Raw genomic sequence first — 13374 nt, 5'->3', positions numbered from 1 at the left:
GCTGGAAGTTTTAATGAGAAAGCCCTTAAGCCAGGAAGAAATTTGAAATACAGTAGTGATATATGCAGTCTTGTATCATCATTGCTTTTAACTACTTAATCATTCATGTTGCCTAAATACAACTGTACTGCCAGCTTCTGTGTTTACAGTCTATGGTGTGGAAAAAGATATCCCACTGTGACATGTTCTACTTACAATCAAATTGACTGCAGCAAACACAGAAGCTGTTGAAGTTCAGTGCTTCTCAGTGGGGTGTTTTTGTTCCCCCAGCTTATTTCTGGCTGTTGATATAGCTCACATCCTTGAAGCTCATTCCCTCATAAAATAACAAAGCCAAGGAAGTTCCCTGTTCATCTTTACTGTAGAAGAGCATGTCGTGAACTATTTAAGGAGACATGTATCTCACAAGCATTTTCTTGAATAAATAGTGTTTTACAGATTTGTATTTGTAATACTGAAAGCCCTTTTTTCACTTTTATGAATTTTTAAATGGTTCCTTGCTTCTGTCACTTAGTGTGGTAAGAGTACTGCAAATCATGCTCATGGCTGCTATTTCACAGTAATAATGTCTCTCATATAAAAACTACTTTTTCAAGTGTTTAGATAACTTAGCCTGAACAATTGTTTATAGAATAAGTGTTGCTTAAGAAATTAATCAAGAAAATAAATCTATTTGTAAAGCATTTAAAAAATAACCATAATAATGACTGAGTTTCAGGTATTGAGGAGTAGAAGTCAACAAACTAGACAAATGTTTCTCTGCATTTTGGCATGCTGTTTTATCAAGTACTCCGGCAATATTGTTCAGTTTCTGCTGTGTTTTATTCACATACTATAATACCTTAATGCTGAGTTTTGCTGACTAGCTTGGGTTTTAATGAACTTGTATGTCAGTGCATGACCAAATGAAGTATCTCATCAAGCAGAGCACTGCAATGCATCTAGTCATATCTGGTAGTGGACTCATACTTCCCCAAAGGTTTGAAACACCAAACGTGACTGTATGTGGTCTCCTTTGCAGTCTTCAGCTGTCCTGAAATTCAGCTGACCGAAGGATTGCCTCTAATATCCTGCTAGGTCAATCATCACCCCTTTGCTTCCGCTGTCTTTGAAGCCACGAAATAATAACTAGCTTTGTATAAGATAGACAGATATGTTGCTGTTACTGTATGAGCCAGAGTGTCTGTTGTTTGAAGTCCCATTTACTGCATTCCAGCTGGTGCTCAGGAGTTAATTTAGGCATGTTTAATCTCACTAGGTTTCAACTGCTGTTTCTCTTTATTAACCCAGTGAATGATACCAAGCTTTCCCAGAGTGATTGGCAGCAGTCAGGAAGAACATTGGTTATTGGAACTCCATTTGCTAATGAAGTCATCTTTGTAAGCAAACAAGGGGAAAGACTTTGTCTTTGATGTGTTTGCTGAGAACACTTTCTTGCAGGCTGCTACTAGGTAGGGATATAAGTCCTCTGCAAGTACTCCAGAGCTTTTGGAGACTGATTGATCCCAAATCAACTGATTGGACTTTCTGCTGTTATTCCAGATACCAGACTGGCAAAACCAAACAAATGACAACTTTCCCAGCCTAATAAAACAATTCATTGTGCTTACCAAGTTGTGGAAATCTTTCTGAGTGTCCTTATCTGTAGGACTTTGTCCTTGTTGTGACAGGCTGTGCCATGCCAAAGCATACACTTGTATTTTCATCCTTCAGGAAATAACATTTGTCATTTCAGCACATTTTTGCAATGTGTTGTTCTCTCCACCTCCTCAAGACTCTATATGAGAAATTATTATATGATCTGTTTAAAAAATCTGGGACAAGAAAGTGGAACAACAATTCTGGTGATACAAAGGGTCTGGATCATAGTCTTACCATCCTGTATTCGGCTGTAAGGCCCCGGTACCTAAAATAAGTTAATATATTACAGTTCATATTACATACTTTTCTTTGTCATTTTCAAAGAAAGTGAGTCTTAAATAAACCTGCCTTCTAGAATAAGCCAGAAGATGATTCTTCATTTTTTTATTAGATAATATGTGTTAAGTAGATTAATCAAATATATAAAACTTAAGGGAGAAGTAAAATAGAGTAGTGCATTTCATGACTCCTTTGTGACTTTCCTGAATGGATGATGACTTTTATTATTCTTCTACTGGCATTATGATACTGAAGGTTGGTATTGTATGTATCTGTATGCAATAATGGTGTTACATTACTTTGTTGTGGTAAAGCTTTGTTGTAGTTATCCTCTTATTATTTCTGGTCACAGTGTGGTAGCTTCTTTAGTACTTCCTCTGTCAACTCCAGAAAAAAAAGTTCTTATTGGCCAGTTGACTTGCTGCAGCCCTGACTGAAACAGGCAACTCTGTCACAATTATCTCCTTACACTGACAGTATGTAGGGTGTAGGTGGCTACTCTTGACTATGTGCCTCATTGCAGAATGGAACTGAATCCATCTTTGGAATTGGAGAAAGCAGGGAACAAGTGATAGAGGCAAGTACTCTAACATAATGTTAGTACATATTAACAGAACTGCTCCTCTGGCAAATGAGACTTACCAGATTGCATTTTCATTCTTTTGCTGGCAGCCAGAGAGATTATTCGAGTGCCTATAGAAGAGCAGGGGCAGCAACATTTACGAGTTCATTGAGACTTTGGAGCAGCCATCCTTTCCTGGATGATAGACTTGTACTGCCAGTCAATAAATCTGATGAGCTTTTTCTAGTAACTTAGAAGATCAGTTGTCTCTGCTTGAAGGAAAGTTTCTGCCCTGAGCTGAGTAAATGTCCTAGTTGTGGATTCAATGAAAAGAGGGACATGACTTTACAATGTACTTGCTGAGTAAGAACTCTGAATAATGCCACAGATTCTTATCACAGGTGATTTGTGTGGTGATTACCTTACTTCTGGAAGCAGCAGCATGCATTGAGGACTCTTCAGTGACATTAAGACTTTGGGATATACAGTGATAAATGACATCTTGTAAAACTGGGCGAGGTCTCTTGTCTCTTTTCATTTTTTTTGTCCATGATTTGCCTCTTCTTGATTTGAAACAGTTGCTGTTAAATTTGTTTTAGTTCAGTTTTGAATCTTGGTATCTTTTAGAAAATATGTGCTTACTGCACAGCTGTTCCTTTCTGTGTCTGGGTTTATAATTTTATAATCAATGAAAGTGATGATGCTTCTAAGAAAGTGATAAATACAACCAAGTAGCACCGCTTGGTCCAAGGTTGGTGATTCAATTGCAGTGTCAGAGTCTTACAGAGTAACTCCTATTTCAGCCTTTAGGAAGCTGTCCATGTCAGCTGGAATTTTCTGTAAAATAATATTTTTTTATCTTTTCAGGTTAGATTAACTTTGTACAGAACTTGTGAATGAGTGTTACAGGAAGCATCTGACCTTGGAACTTAATTATATTCTTTGCTACATTGAACAGCTTTAATCTTATTATGTTATTGTCTAATACTCTCAAGGTATTAGGCCTCATATAGAGGCAGATACCTCCAAATGGTATTTTGCTGCATGACTTTATCAAGTTATCTAATAAGCTCCTTAATTCTTCATACCCATATTATTTCTGAACTTGGTTAAACATACCTCCTTCAGGTTCAAAATGTGTCTGATTTGCTGACACCGTGAAAGAAAGGTTGGCGTCATATATTAATAATCCAGGATAGGAAATGGAGACTCCACCTTTGGTATTTTTAACATTTATTTTCCTTTATTTTGACATTTGTTCCACCAAACCCTGCATCTGTGGGAGAACGATAGTGGAAAGCCAATGCTCCCTCATTTCCTTTCACATTCACGGTGATGCTGTTCATCATGGCAGTTATTAGATTGTCTAAAGGGAATAAATCTGCATTCCTATTAGCAAGAGTTATTTTTTACATTCCAGTGTACTTGCAATGTAGAAACTTTTTCATTCAATTACCTTAATGCCATGTAATTCCTTTTGACATCAATTGCTATACAGCGGTTTTGTAGAAGGGTTTGGGACTCAGTGCAGTAACTTGGTGAAAGAGTGAATAATAAAACTGTGTTTCTTCCCTTTAAACTTAAGATATACTGCTGTGAACAAATTCAAGTTTAGATCTTTCTAACAAATGTAGAACAATCATTTACTTAGCTATGAAAGATGCTGTATTTGCATAAAATGCAGTGCTTCACCTTTTAAAGATTATTTTTATTTCATCTGTACAAACAATAGGAAACACTTTTTGTTTAGCATTCAATTTGTTAATACACTTAATATAATCTTCATGAACAGCACCATAGGAAATGTACAGTAAGGGTGCAGTAATTCTGGGTAGCATTCTTTCCTGTTTTCTATGTGCTTTATCAAAAAGATACAGCATTACTTTACTCAGTTCTTTGCATCTGAAGTTATTTATCAGTATGCATACAGAATTCTCTACTAATAGAAGAAAATAATCTGTTCATGTCTGTGTTGTCTAAGGATAATGGATCTCTTTTTGGTCTGATGTACTCTATAGCTGCCTATTAGAATCCAAAAGGAACAGGCATTGAGTAAGTTTTGGGCAGTGCAAAATCCATTAAGGGAATCTCTTGCTTGATAGTGTTAATTACCTTTAATTACTTTAATTAAAATTAAGAAAAACAGTAATTTTATTTTGTAGATTTTTGTTTGGAGGTGTTTGAGATCTTTATTTCAATCATTTTTCAATTCTTATTTCATTTAGGATAGTGGAATCATGCAAATTTAAATAATGCTTTGTGTGTATGGGGGTTGTTTGTGTGTTGATTTAGGATATTAGGCCGATTTGTATATTAATATGTTAGGTTTTATTCCTTCCTGGAAGAAGGTTAGCCCTCTTAATTTTGTGTCCAGCACTGAGTGAATGAGGCTTTACAATAACAGGATAAAGAAATCACAGAATCACAAAATGATTGAGGCTGGAAAGGGCCTATGGAAGTCATCTAGTCCAACTGCCTTCCTTAAGCAGAGCCAGTTACCCAGGATTATGTCCAGACAGCTTTTGAACGTCCCCAAGGATGGAAGCAGATATGTGATGCTTTGAATTTCTGACTTTGCTTTCATTCATAATTTATCCTTACCATGAATTTTCCTAAGATTTAGCAGATGGCAGAATCTTAACTGTCAATTTTCCTAGCATCAAAACAGATACCATAGGTACAACCTCCAGGTTATGGAATATTGTTGTTAGTTTTTCTGGGCTCAGCTGGTCTAGTGGTATTTTTAAGTCTTGACCAACTTCATTCATGATCACATTAATCTCTGCATTTGCCATTAGTATATCTGAAAAAAAAAAAAAAGAAGATATTCTGTATTTGTTTTGTTGCTTACAATTATAATGAAATTTATGCTAGAAAATTTGGGTTGCTTTGTGAAATTCAGTGAAAATAGTGCTCATAATCCATGGATTACCTTGTTGATTGGCAAGCATTTGTGTTTTTCTTTTTTCTTCCATTTCTTTTTACCAAGGTTTTGCACTAAAACATTGTACATTGTGGTATATCAGAACAATTAGAATGTAATTATTTTGATAGTGGAAAAAAACTGTCACGAGCTTTATTTTAATCTGCAAACTAATATTGCAATATTTTAAAGAGTAGTCCACTTACGTATGCAATTTATCACTAGAGATTAATTTCTTATACTAATTTCTTTTTTTTCAATATGTATAAACATTCTTTAGTTTTCAATGTGATACATGTATTAATGTTTGAAGTCTTGCATCAACCTATTTCATAGGTGTCTAGGATATCTCAGGTATTTGATTTTGAAATGGTGCTGGTGATTTTAAAGAGGTTAATGTCCAAAAAAGATACTAGTAAGGAAACTTTGTAAGCAGAAAAAATACTTAATGCAGAAATGCATGGTGCCTTGCTCCAGTGAAGTTCTAGTGGAATAATTCTGATTTGTTTTTTTTTTCTTTAATTCTAGATTTATCCATGGCGGTACAAAAATTTTCACAGTCTCTACAAGACTTTCAGTTTGAGTGTATTGGAGATGCTGAAACTGATGATGAAATTAATATTGGTAAGTACTCTCTTTGCTTTGCAGGCAGTAACATTTTTATTGTTTCTTATAGCATGTTACCAGAAATACAGTGGAGCAGTTCACAGTTGTTTTTTAGAGGTTCACGTCACAAAAATAGAAAAATTTCAATAAGTAGAAACCATGCAAGACTTTAAAAATACATATCTAAAAACTTTGTCTTCATGGCATAGCTTGTTTTATTATAGCAGAAAGTATTCAGTGATACTTTTGTCAGCTGAGTCAACTGACTCCTCTAAATTCTGCTGCTACTTTTACCTTACAGTCAGTTTTCAGTGGGCTACTAGAAGGTACACAACTTTTCTATAATGTTCTATAATCAGTCTGCAAAAAAGTGCCTAAGTGCCTAGTAAGACACAGGACGTATTTTAAAGGTCTAAAAAGAGGAGTATGTTCATTACAATTTGTGCATTCGTGAGTATATGGTTGTCTGAATTTTTGCCAGTAAAATTTACTAGCTGCTTATTGTTCTTTCTCTGTACACACACAGAAATTCTGCATTTGCAGAACTGAACAGCTCAATTTGTCTTCAATGTAAGCCTCTTCAGTGTCATCAAAATACTCTTCCCTCAGCAGACTAATCCTTGAAGTGTTTCCAGGGTTCAGAAATTCAACCACTCTTTACTGCAAGGCATTTCTGCAGTTGTAGTGATGCTTTTACACAGTAGCACAGCAGCTGGAGTGCTTTAACCCCCATTGGTAAAAAATTTGGATTATAATCCATTTTCAGAATGGCTAAATTCAGTATCATGAGTCTTACATACCACATGGCCCCCATGTGTCTCCTAAAACATCTGAGAGGAAGAACATGGTTCTTAAAGAGCAGTGGCTTCTAAAAATAAATAATTTGGCAGTACGAGAGGGAATGTAGGACTTCTTGGTATTTTTGAAGAAGTTCTATGTAATGCAGAGAGGAAACCCTGATTTAGTCTTTTTCAAGTGTATCTATTATTATGATCTATTTTCAAGTCTTCTCTCCCTTCAAGTTTTCCTTTTTCCTGACTGAGTCATTGGACAGAAGGTCTGAACTGCTTGTTTTCACTCTCAAGGTTTGCCTCATCCTCAGCCTACAGCATTGTGGTAGTCAGAAAACAGTCATCAAAGATTTGGTTACAGTCTTCCACCAACTCCTGGCAGGGGGTGGGAGGGGAGGTTTAATCTTACTGACAATTAGAAGTTGGGGAGTGAAATCTCTTGAGATGCTGCAGGTATAAAACTGCATGTATTCTTCAGGTGTGTCCTGATTGGAAAGAGAAATGGTGTGCATGTTCTCTTTGGCATGCTACATATTTTTTGGCTGTTAAAATTATATTGTATATATATCTTTTTAAACCAAATCTTCAGTATCTGAGTTAGATTTGGTCAATAAAGACATACGGTTTTGCATTTAAAATCAGGTGACTGAGAACAAAGGCAACATTCATTTTACTTGTAACCTAAACGTAGCAAAGAAAAGACATTTTATTGTTTGGACATTGAACTGGCATTTAAAACTATTTAGGAAAAAAACACAGTTCATGAAGCTTGACAGCTGATTTATTTCACTTGAAGCTTCAAAGAAGGGATTTCTAGCTTCTAAAGAACCAATTGCCTGATGGATTGTCATGTACATCAAAGAAGCTTGTAAGAGTAAAAGGTAAAGTGACAGGAATCAAATTCAAGCTTAACAGAGCTTGAATGATACTGTGTGCTTTTATAGGATAAGGCTCAATTTTTCATCTCCCTAGAGGAGTGACCTAGAATTTATCCATATCTTTAACATGCCCCAACAAGATAAATGTTTGCTTATCATCAAAGACAGCTTTGTATAGATGAATCCTGCTCTGTACCTCCTTCTGCCTTCACCTTCTTTTTCTAAAAATGTCTACAACTGTGCAGGCCAGTGAGAAGTTCTACTTCAGTCTGCAGTGATATTCTGGCATGATAAGATATGTAAAACCCTACCATATGCATAGAGGCTTATTGTAAGGACTACATTTCTATTTCAAGCTTAGCTTTGAAAATCTATCCTAATACACCTTAGCATTGGGAATTCACCTCTGAACAAGACTTATTCTGTCAAGCTGTTGAGGGTTTTTTTTTGTAAAAAAAGGTTCCATTTCTTTCAGCATTTAATAAAAGTGAATTAAATGATTTTTTCTTTTTTTTTTTTCTTACCTGCAAAAAATATTTGGAATTGAATTGGTAGCTCCATTGACATTTTTTGAGGCAATACTAGAGTTGAGGGTCTCTCTTTAGCAACTAAGCACAACATTTTTTTGTCTTTTTTTTTTCAGTCTGAGATATAATAAGAACAGTTTTATTTGTATTTTCTATAAGCTGTGCATTTTGAATTGCTCTTTTAATATAACTTATCTATTCCATTACATAAAATAAGTAAGTTAAAATAGTTAATAGTTAAGTAAGTTATAATAGCTAAGTTATTATTAACTTAATAAGTAAGTTAAGTTAATAAGGTAATTAATAGTTAAATTAATAAGTTATGTGGAGTGTGTCATAACACTTATTTTATAATCCACCTCTTATTTAATCCACCGATTTATTTGTTTGGGTTGGTTTCTTGTTTTTTGTTGGTTTTTTTTAATTCCTGTATTTGATTTCCAATTTTGATAATTTCTTATATTTTATTTACTAGAATTTAATTCTTGCATAGGAGGGGTGTTCTTTGACAAAAAATCTTATCTGTGTATGTGGCTGTATAATGCATTTTAGGTAGTTTTTTTCATGTTGCTGCAAGTTAGCCAGATTTATCTTCATAGTAACTTTCAGATATACTGTGCTTAGTTTAGAGTCATTTTATGCATGAGTTGTTAAGAATTTTTCTGACTTTCTTGGATAAGCAGACTGTCTTGTTCCTCAATTGATCTACGGCTCTTGTGTTATTGGTTGGTTTTTTAACTGTGAATATCAAAGGATTCAAGCTATAAAAACCTTTTCAATTTTTAATCTTTTTGCCAGCAAATTTGGTTTGGAAAACAGTGATCCCAATCTTTGCTAGTTTTTCTCTTTAAAAAATAAAAGAAGCTAGCAACAATTGCTGGTTTTGTCTCATCCTCTGTTTTGGAATGCTTGTGGAAGCATGTGATCAGCAGCAATGCATTGGCTGTTCTATTTGATGGCAGAACATGGTTATTGGCTCCAGTTGCATGTGATTCATTGAAGTTATAACTGTGTTTTGTGCAACTGAAAAGTTTTGCAGAAGATGGCATTTTCAATGCAAAAGTAACAAGAAGAGTGACAATGAATTAATAATACTAAAAAGCCATAGTAGTGAAGGTTTGATGTGACTTGCCCTTACTCTGAGAAGAGGGTGTTGCATTCCTAATCTAACAACTGTGTTTTCCTCAGAAATACCAACACTTGATAACACCGTGGGTTTTTTTAGACATATCACCCTGCTCTCAGCCCTCTTTGTAAATATTTTGCACAAAAATTAAATACTTAAGATTGACAGTGAATGTAAAGGAGGTCAGTCATTTGTCTTACCCAGTGGTAGTTTAGTGTAAAATGGATGCATGATTTTTACATGTTTCAAACCTTATAGGTAACATAGAACTTTATATGGATGGGACAGCTGCAAGAACTATGTTTTTACTGATCATCTATCTTTTTTCTCAGTAAACACTGCAGGTATAATTTTGCAAGGAGAAGGTTTTCCCAGCTCCACCTAGTATTATCTAACTTGTCACCTGGATCTCTCCTAGGAATTTCTCTGTTTTGATCCTCTTTTATTCTGTTTGTCTTATCTAGGTTTTGGCTGCTAGAGACGAAAATGATAAACATTATTAACTCAATGGAATTCTCTCTTGTGCCTTTAATAAGTTTGTGTCTATTCTATTTATTATGGCTAATTATATATCTGTGAGATCTGATATCTGCAGAATAAGACCATGCTCTTCAGAATTAAAAAAAAATTAATTAAGACAAATAAATACATTCTGATATTCTGGTATTTTATTTTAGTATCTGTGTTTTATTAGCATGTGCTGTTTAGGAAAGTGCACTGAAAAACTGAGTGAAATATGTCTTTCACTCTGTGACTGTTGGTTTTGAAGTTTGGGGTTTTCTTCTGTGAAGAGAATTATATTATGACAGATGTTTCAGGTCACATCAGATGCATGATTTAAGAATGTAATAGGATTATGATGATTTATGAAATCTTTATTAATTGAGTCACAAAGAATAGGTCAAAAGTTCTAAAATGCGGTATCTTTTCCTGTGGGCACTGAATTCTTCTCTTGCTGCTAGCATTTGAGGCTCGTGATCTTTGCTGACTCACAGCTCAAGTCGTTCATGGGACTATTAAATTGCTCTCAACTAACCATCTACAGAACTGTTAGCTCATACCTGGCAGTTAGGTTGTTTACAGCAGTTAGTCTCAAGTTGAACTTTGAAAAATTGACTCAAATGTACTGGAAAGAGCGAGCTCAAAACCAAGCAGACAAATGCAGAATGCTAATAGTAGCTGTTTGTTAGAGTCCACTGCTGTGTTTCGCTTTCTTGTTTTAGTTGAGCAATGATGCTAGAAGTTCAGTCTTCTTTTTTCTTGTGCTGGGCATCCACATGCACAATGCTTTTCAGTTAGCATTTGCTCTTTCCTCTTGGAGAACTTGTCAGAGAACAAGAACCCTGTTTTCAAAGCAGCAAATAGATCTGTACTGGGAAATTTGTATATAAAACTGCACAAAAGAAAAAGGGAAAAAAAAAAATCATATTTCCTTTTCCCCCCATCTTTTGTAACAGTGTAAAAGTTTAATTGACTTTAAGAGGAACCAAATTCTATTTTTAATGGTACATGCTGTGGATGCAATGCTTTACTCAAATAAATAAGTTTAAAACAGCAAAAAAATTACATGGGGGCTTTATGCATGTCTACAGTGTGTAGAGACAAATCTTGACAATCAATCTATGGACTTGGCAGTCTCCAGGTTAGGACACTGTCTTTTAGAGATTCATCAGGAATCTGAGAAAGTAGATGTCAGGTTACTCAAGATTTCAAGCCGCTGTTGATTGTGGTATGTAATGGCTTCTTGAGTTTGCTTGGTTCTTCCTGAATTATTTATTAAATGCAGTCAAGCCACCTGCAGTCTGAATCTCTTGGATATCTTACAGATCATCTCCTTAATGACTTGAGGTTAAGCTTTTATGTTCAAGAAGGTTCTTTTTGGGGGTTAATATTCAACTTACTTTGCACAGAATTCCCATTTGTAACCAGGCTTCTGAATGGAATTACCAATTTCCAGATAAGTCTGAAATGACTTCCAGCATCTGAGGTCTACTACTGCTTTATCCAAAGCAAAGAAAGAACAGGATCTTGCCACCACCTGGAGGGCAGAGTTCTGGGGGTAGATTTTTTTTAGTGTAGACATCATCCCAACAACTTCTCTACTGCTTGAGTTTGTTGACCTTGTGAAACACATTTAGAGACGAGTGTATTTACAAAAGGTGGTTTTATTTTAGGTGGGTGGGGAAGGGTTGAGTCCTGAATTAGACTAGAAGGCTATTTACAATGGAGAGTGAATTTGCATAGAAAGATTGTGTGCTGTTTTTCCACAGTAATTACCTGCTTAGTTTTACCAGCTCTTTTTCCTTCAGCTGAAAGAATGAATTTTAATATTTAACTTTCTAGATTACTTTGAAAGCAGCTTTGCTTAAGGTACCTGTAAGATCACAGGACAGGGTTATTTGGTACTTGTATTGGATTATATTTATCTGCAGAAGTTCAATGGTAACAATTTATGGGAGGAACTCAGCACAATCAGGGTGTGAAATGCCTAAAGTATTTGTTTCAAATCTGTTGATTCTGTTCCTACCATTATTTTTTTTTAATCCTTGTTGCATATTTGACAATTTAAGCAAATGCCACCTGTTTCTGGAACTCTATTGTTTCTTGACTTCAAAAAATGAGTGATTTTATGCTAGTGCTAGGATCCTATCAAGGCTTCAAAACAACATCTACCCCAGAAAGTGAAGGTTGGCATTCTGTTTGTCAAGCACGGACCTCTTGTCCTTGCTTTGGAAGGGCAAATGTGGCTGACAAATCAGGAAACAAAATAATGGTGCAGTACATTTTTATCTCTTCAGGAGGAAAAGGTAAAATAAGATCAACAACACAGTTCTTGTTTCTTTTTCTCTTGGACACCTATCAGAAGGTTGTTGGAATTCACATGCTCCATTCTCTGTTGACCTTAAGATGAAAAAACTGAACTGGGGGGGAGGGCTGATGCAGTTACTGCCATTTCTGTTTGTCCTACCTTTCTTCTGTGTCAGGAGTAGCTGACAGTAGGAGCTCTGTTGAGTCCCTGCAGTTTGCATCCTGGTGTACTAACAGAAGCTAAAATTCATGTTAGTTCATTTTACTGTATTGGACTGCAGACTCTGGTGTCTGAGATACTGCTTGCCTTGGAGTTCCTACTGTGCAGAGAAAGAGGGTGAGACAGGCAATGGACAACAACTTTGTTGTCCTGGTACGTTCTGCTAAGGAGTTAAGATGAGTCAAAATTTGATCTGAGCAGGCTGAGTAGATGAATGGACAAGTCCATGCCACTCACAGAGCAAGATGAAGTAGTTTTTGTGTCTCTCATTCCAATCTTCTGGATTCTTGAAGGTGTAGTCTACTTTATTGTCCTCATTCCATGACTTCAGCGTACCTCTTTTCCCCTCCTTTGTCACTTAACTTCATTACTTCTAGATTTGGACATCCCAGTGGAAGTATGAATGCCTCTGGGGAGACAACCTGAGGACTAGAGTGTTGCTTTATAGAGTTGTCTTGAAAATAGTAAGTATGTACTGTTGATGTATATAATACACTTCTAGTAGAATGGTGTAACATTTCAGAGTTGCCAGGTTAGCATACCTCTTGAGAAATAGGAACTAATTTTCAAAAACAGATAGTAGTTTGATCAACTCAGCTTTGAGATATTCATCTTCAGGTTTGAGCAAGTAACGTAAAAGATTTGTATTTTCTGAAATCAAAATGCTTAGTAGAGTTTAGAATTTTAAGCACAGGAACTTTTTGATCCCTTTGTAGTCCTAAATTTAATTAAGCAATTATGGCAAAGCTAACATCTGTTGAACTATTTGGTGATATTTTTTCTAAACTCTTTCACTATTCAAGCAATAAATGTACAAAACTTTAAAAATCAGAAAAACAGTATTAATGATTCTCAGTAGCATTCTGAATATATTGCTTTTGCTTTTACTTCCTCTATTCAGCACTCATAAAGAGCCACACACAAATAAGGTTTATACAGCTGGGAAGATGAAAATATCAGGGTTTTTTTCCTTCACTTAAAGTATGGATGTGCCTCTGAAGAATTGGGGATTG

General features: G+C 35.4%; 1 protein-coding gene across 1 annotated transcript in view; it reads left to right on the top strand.

The window, feature by feature from the left end:
- Positions 1–13374, top strand: part of ARHGAP42 (Rho GTPase activating protein 42) — a 143154-nt gene that overhangs the window by 26582 nt on the left and 103198 nt on the right. Inside the window, exon 2 of the mRNA XM_005516204.3 lies at positions 5934–6029. Coding sequence (XP_005516261.1) covers positions 5934–6029 — 96 coding nt within the window. The remainder of the gene's footprint in view (positions 1–5933; positions 6030–13374) is intronic.

This window comes from Pseudopodoces humilis, chromosome 2, assembly GCF_049639895.1.
Source record: "Pseudopodoces humilis isolate 2021_Gansu_Grassland_sample_001 chromosome 2, ASM4963989v1, whole genome shotgun sequence".
Lineage (NCBI taxonomy): Eukaryota > Metazoa > Chordata > Aves > Passeriformes > Paridae > Pseudopodoces > Pseudopodoces humilis.
This window is presented reverse-complemented; position numbering and strand designations above follow the sequence as displayed.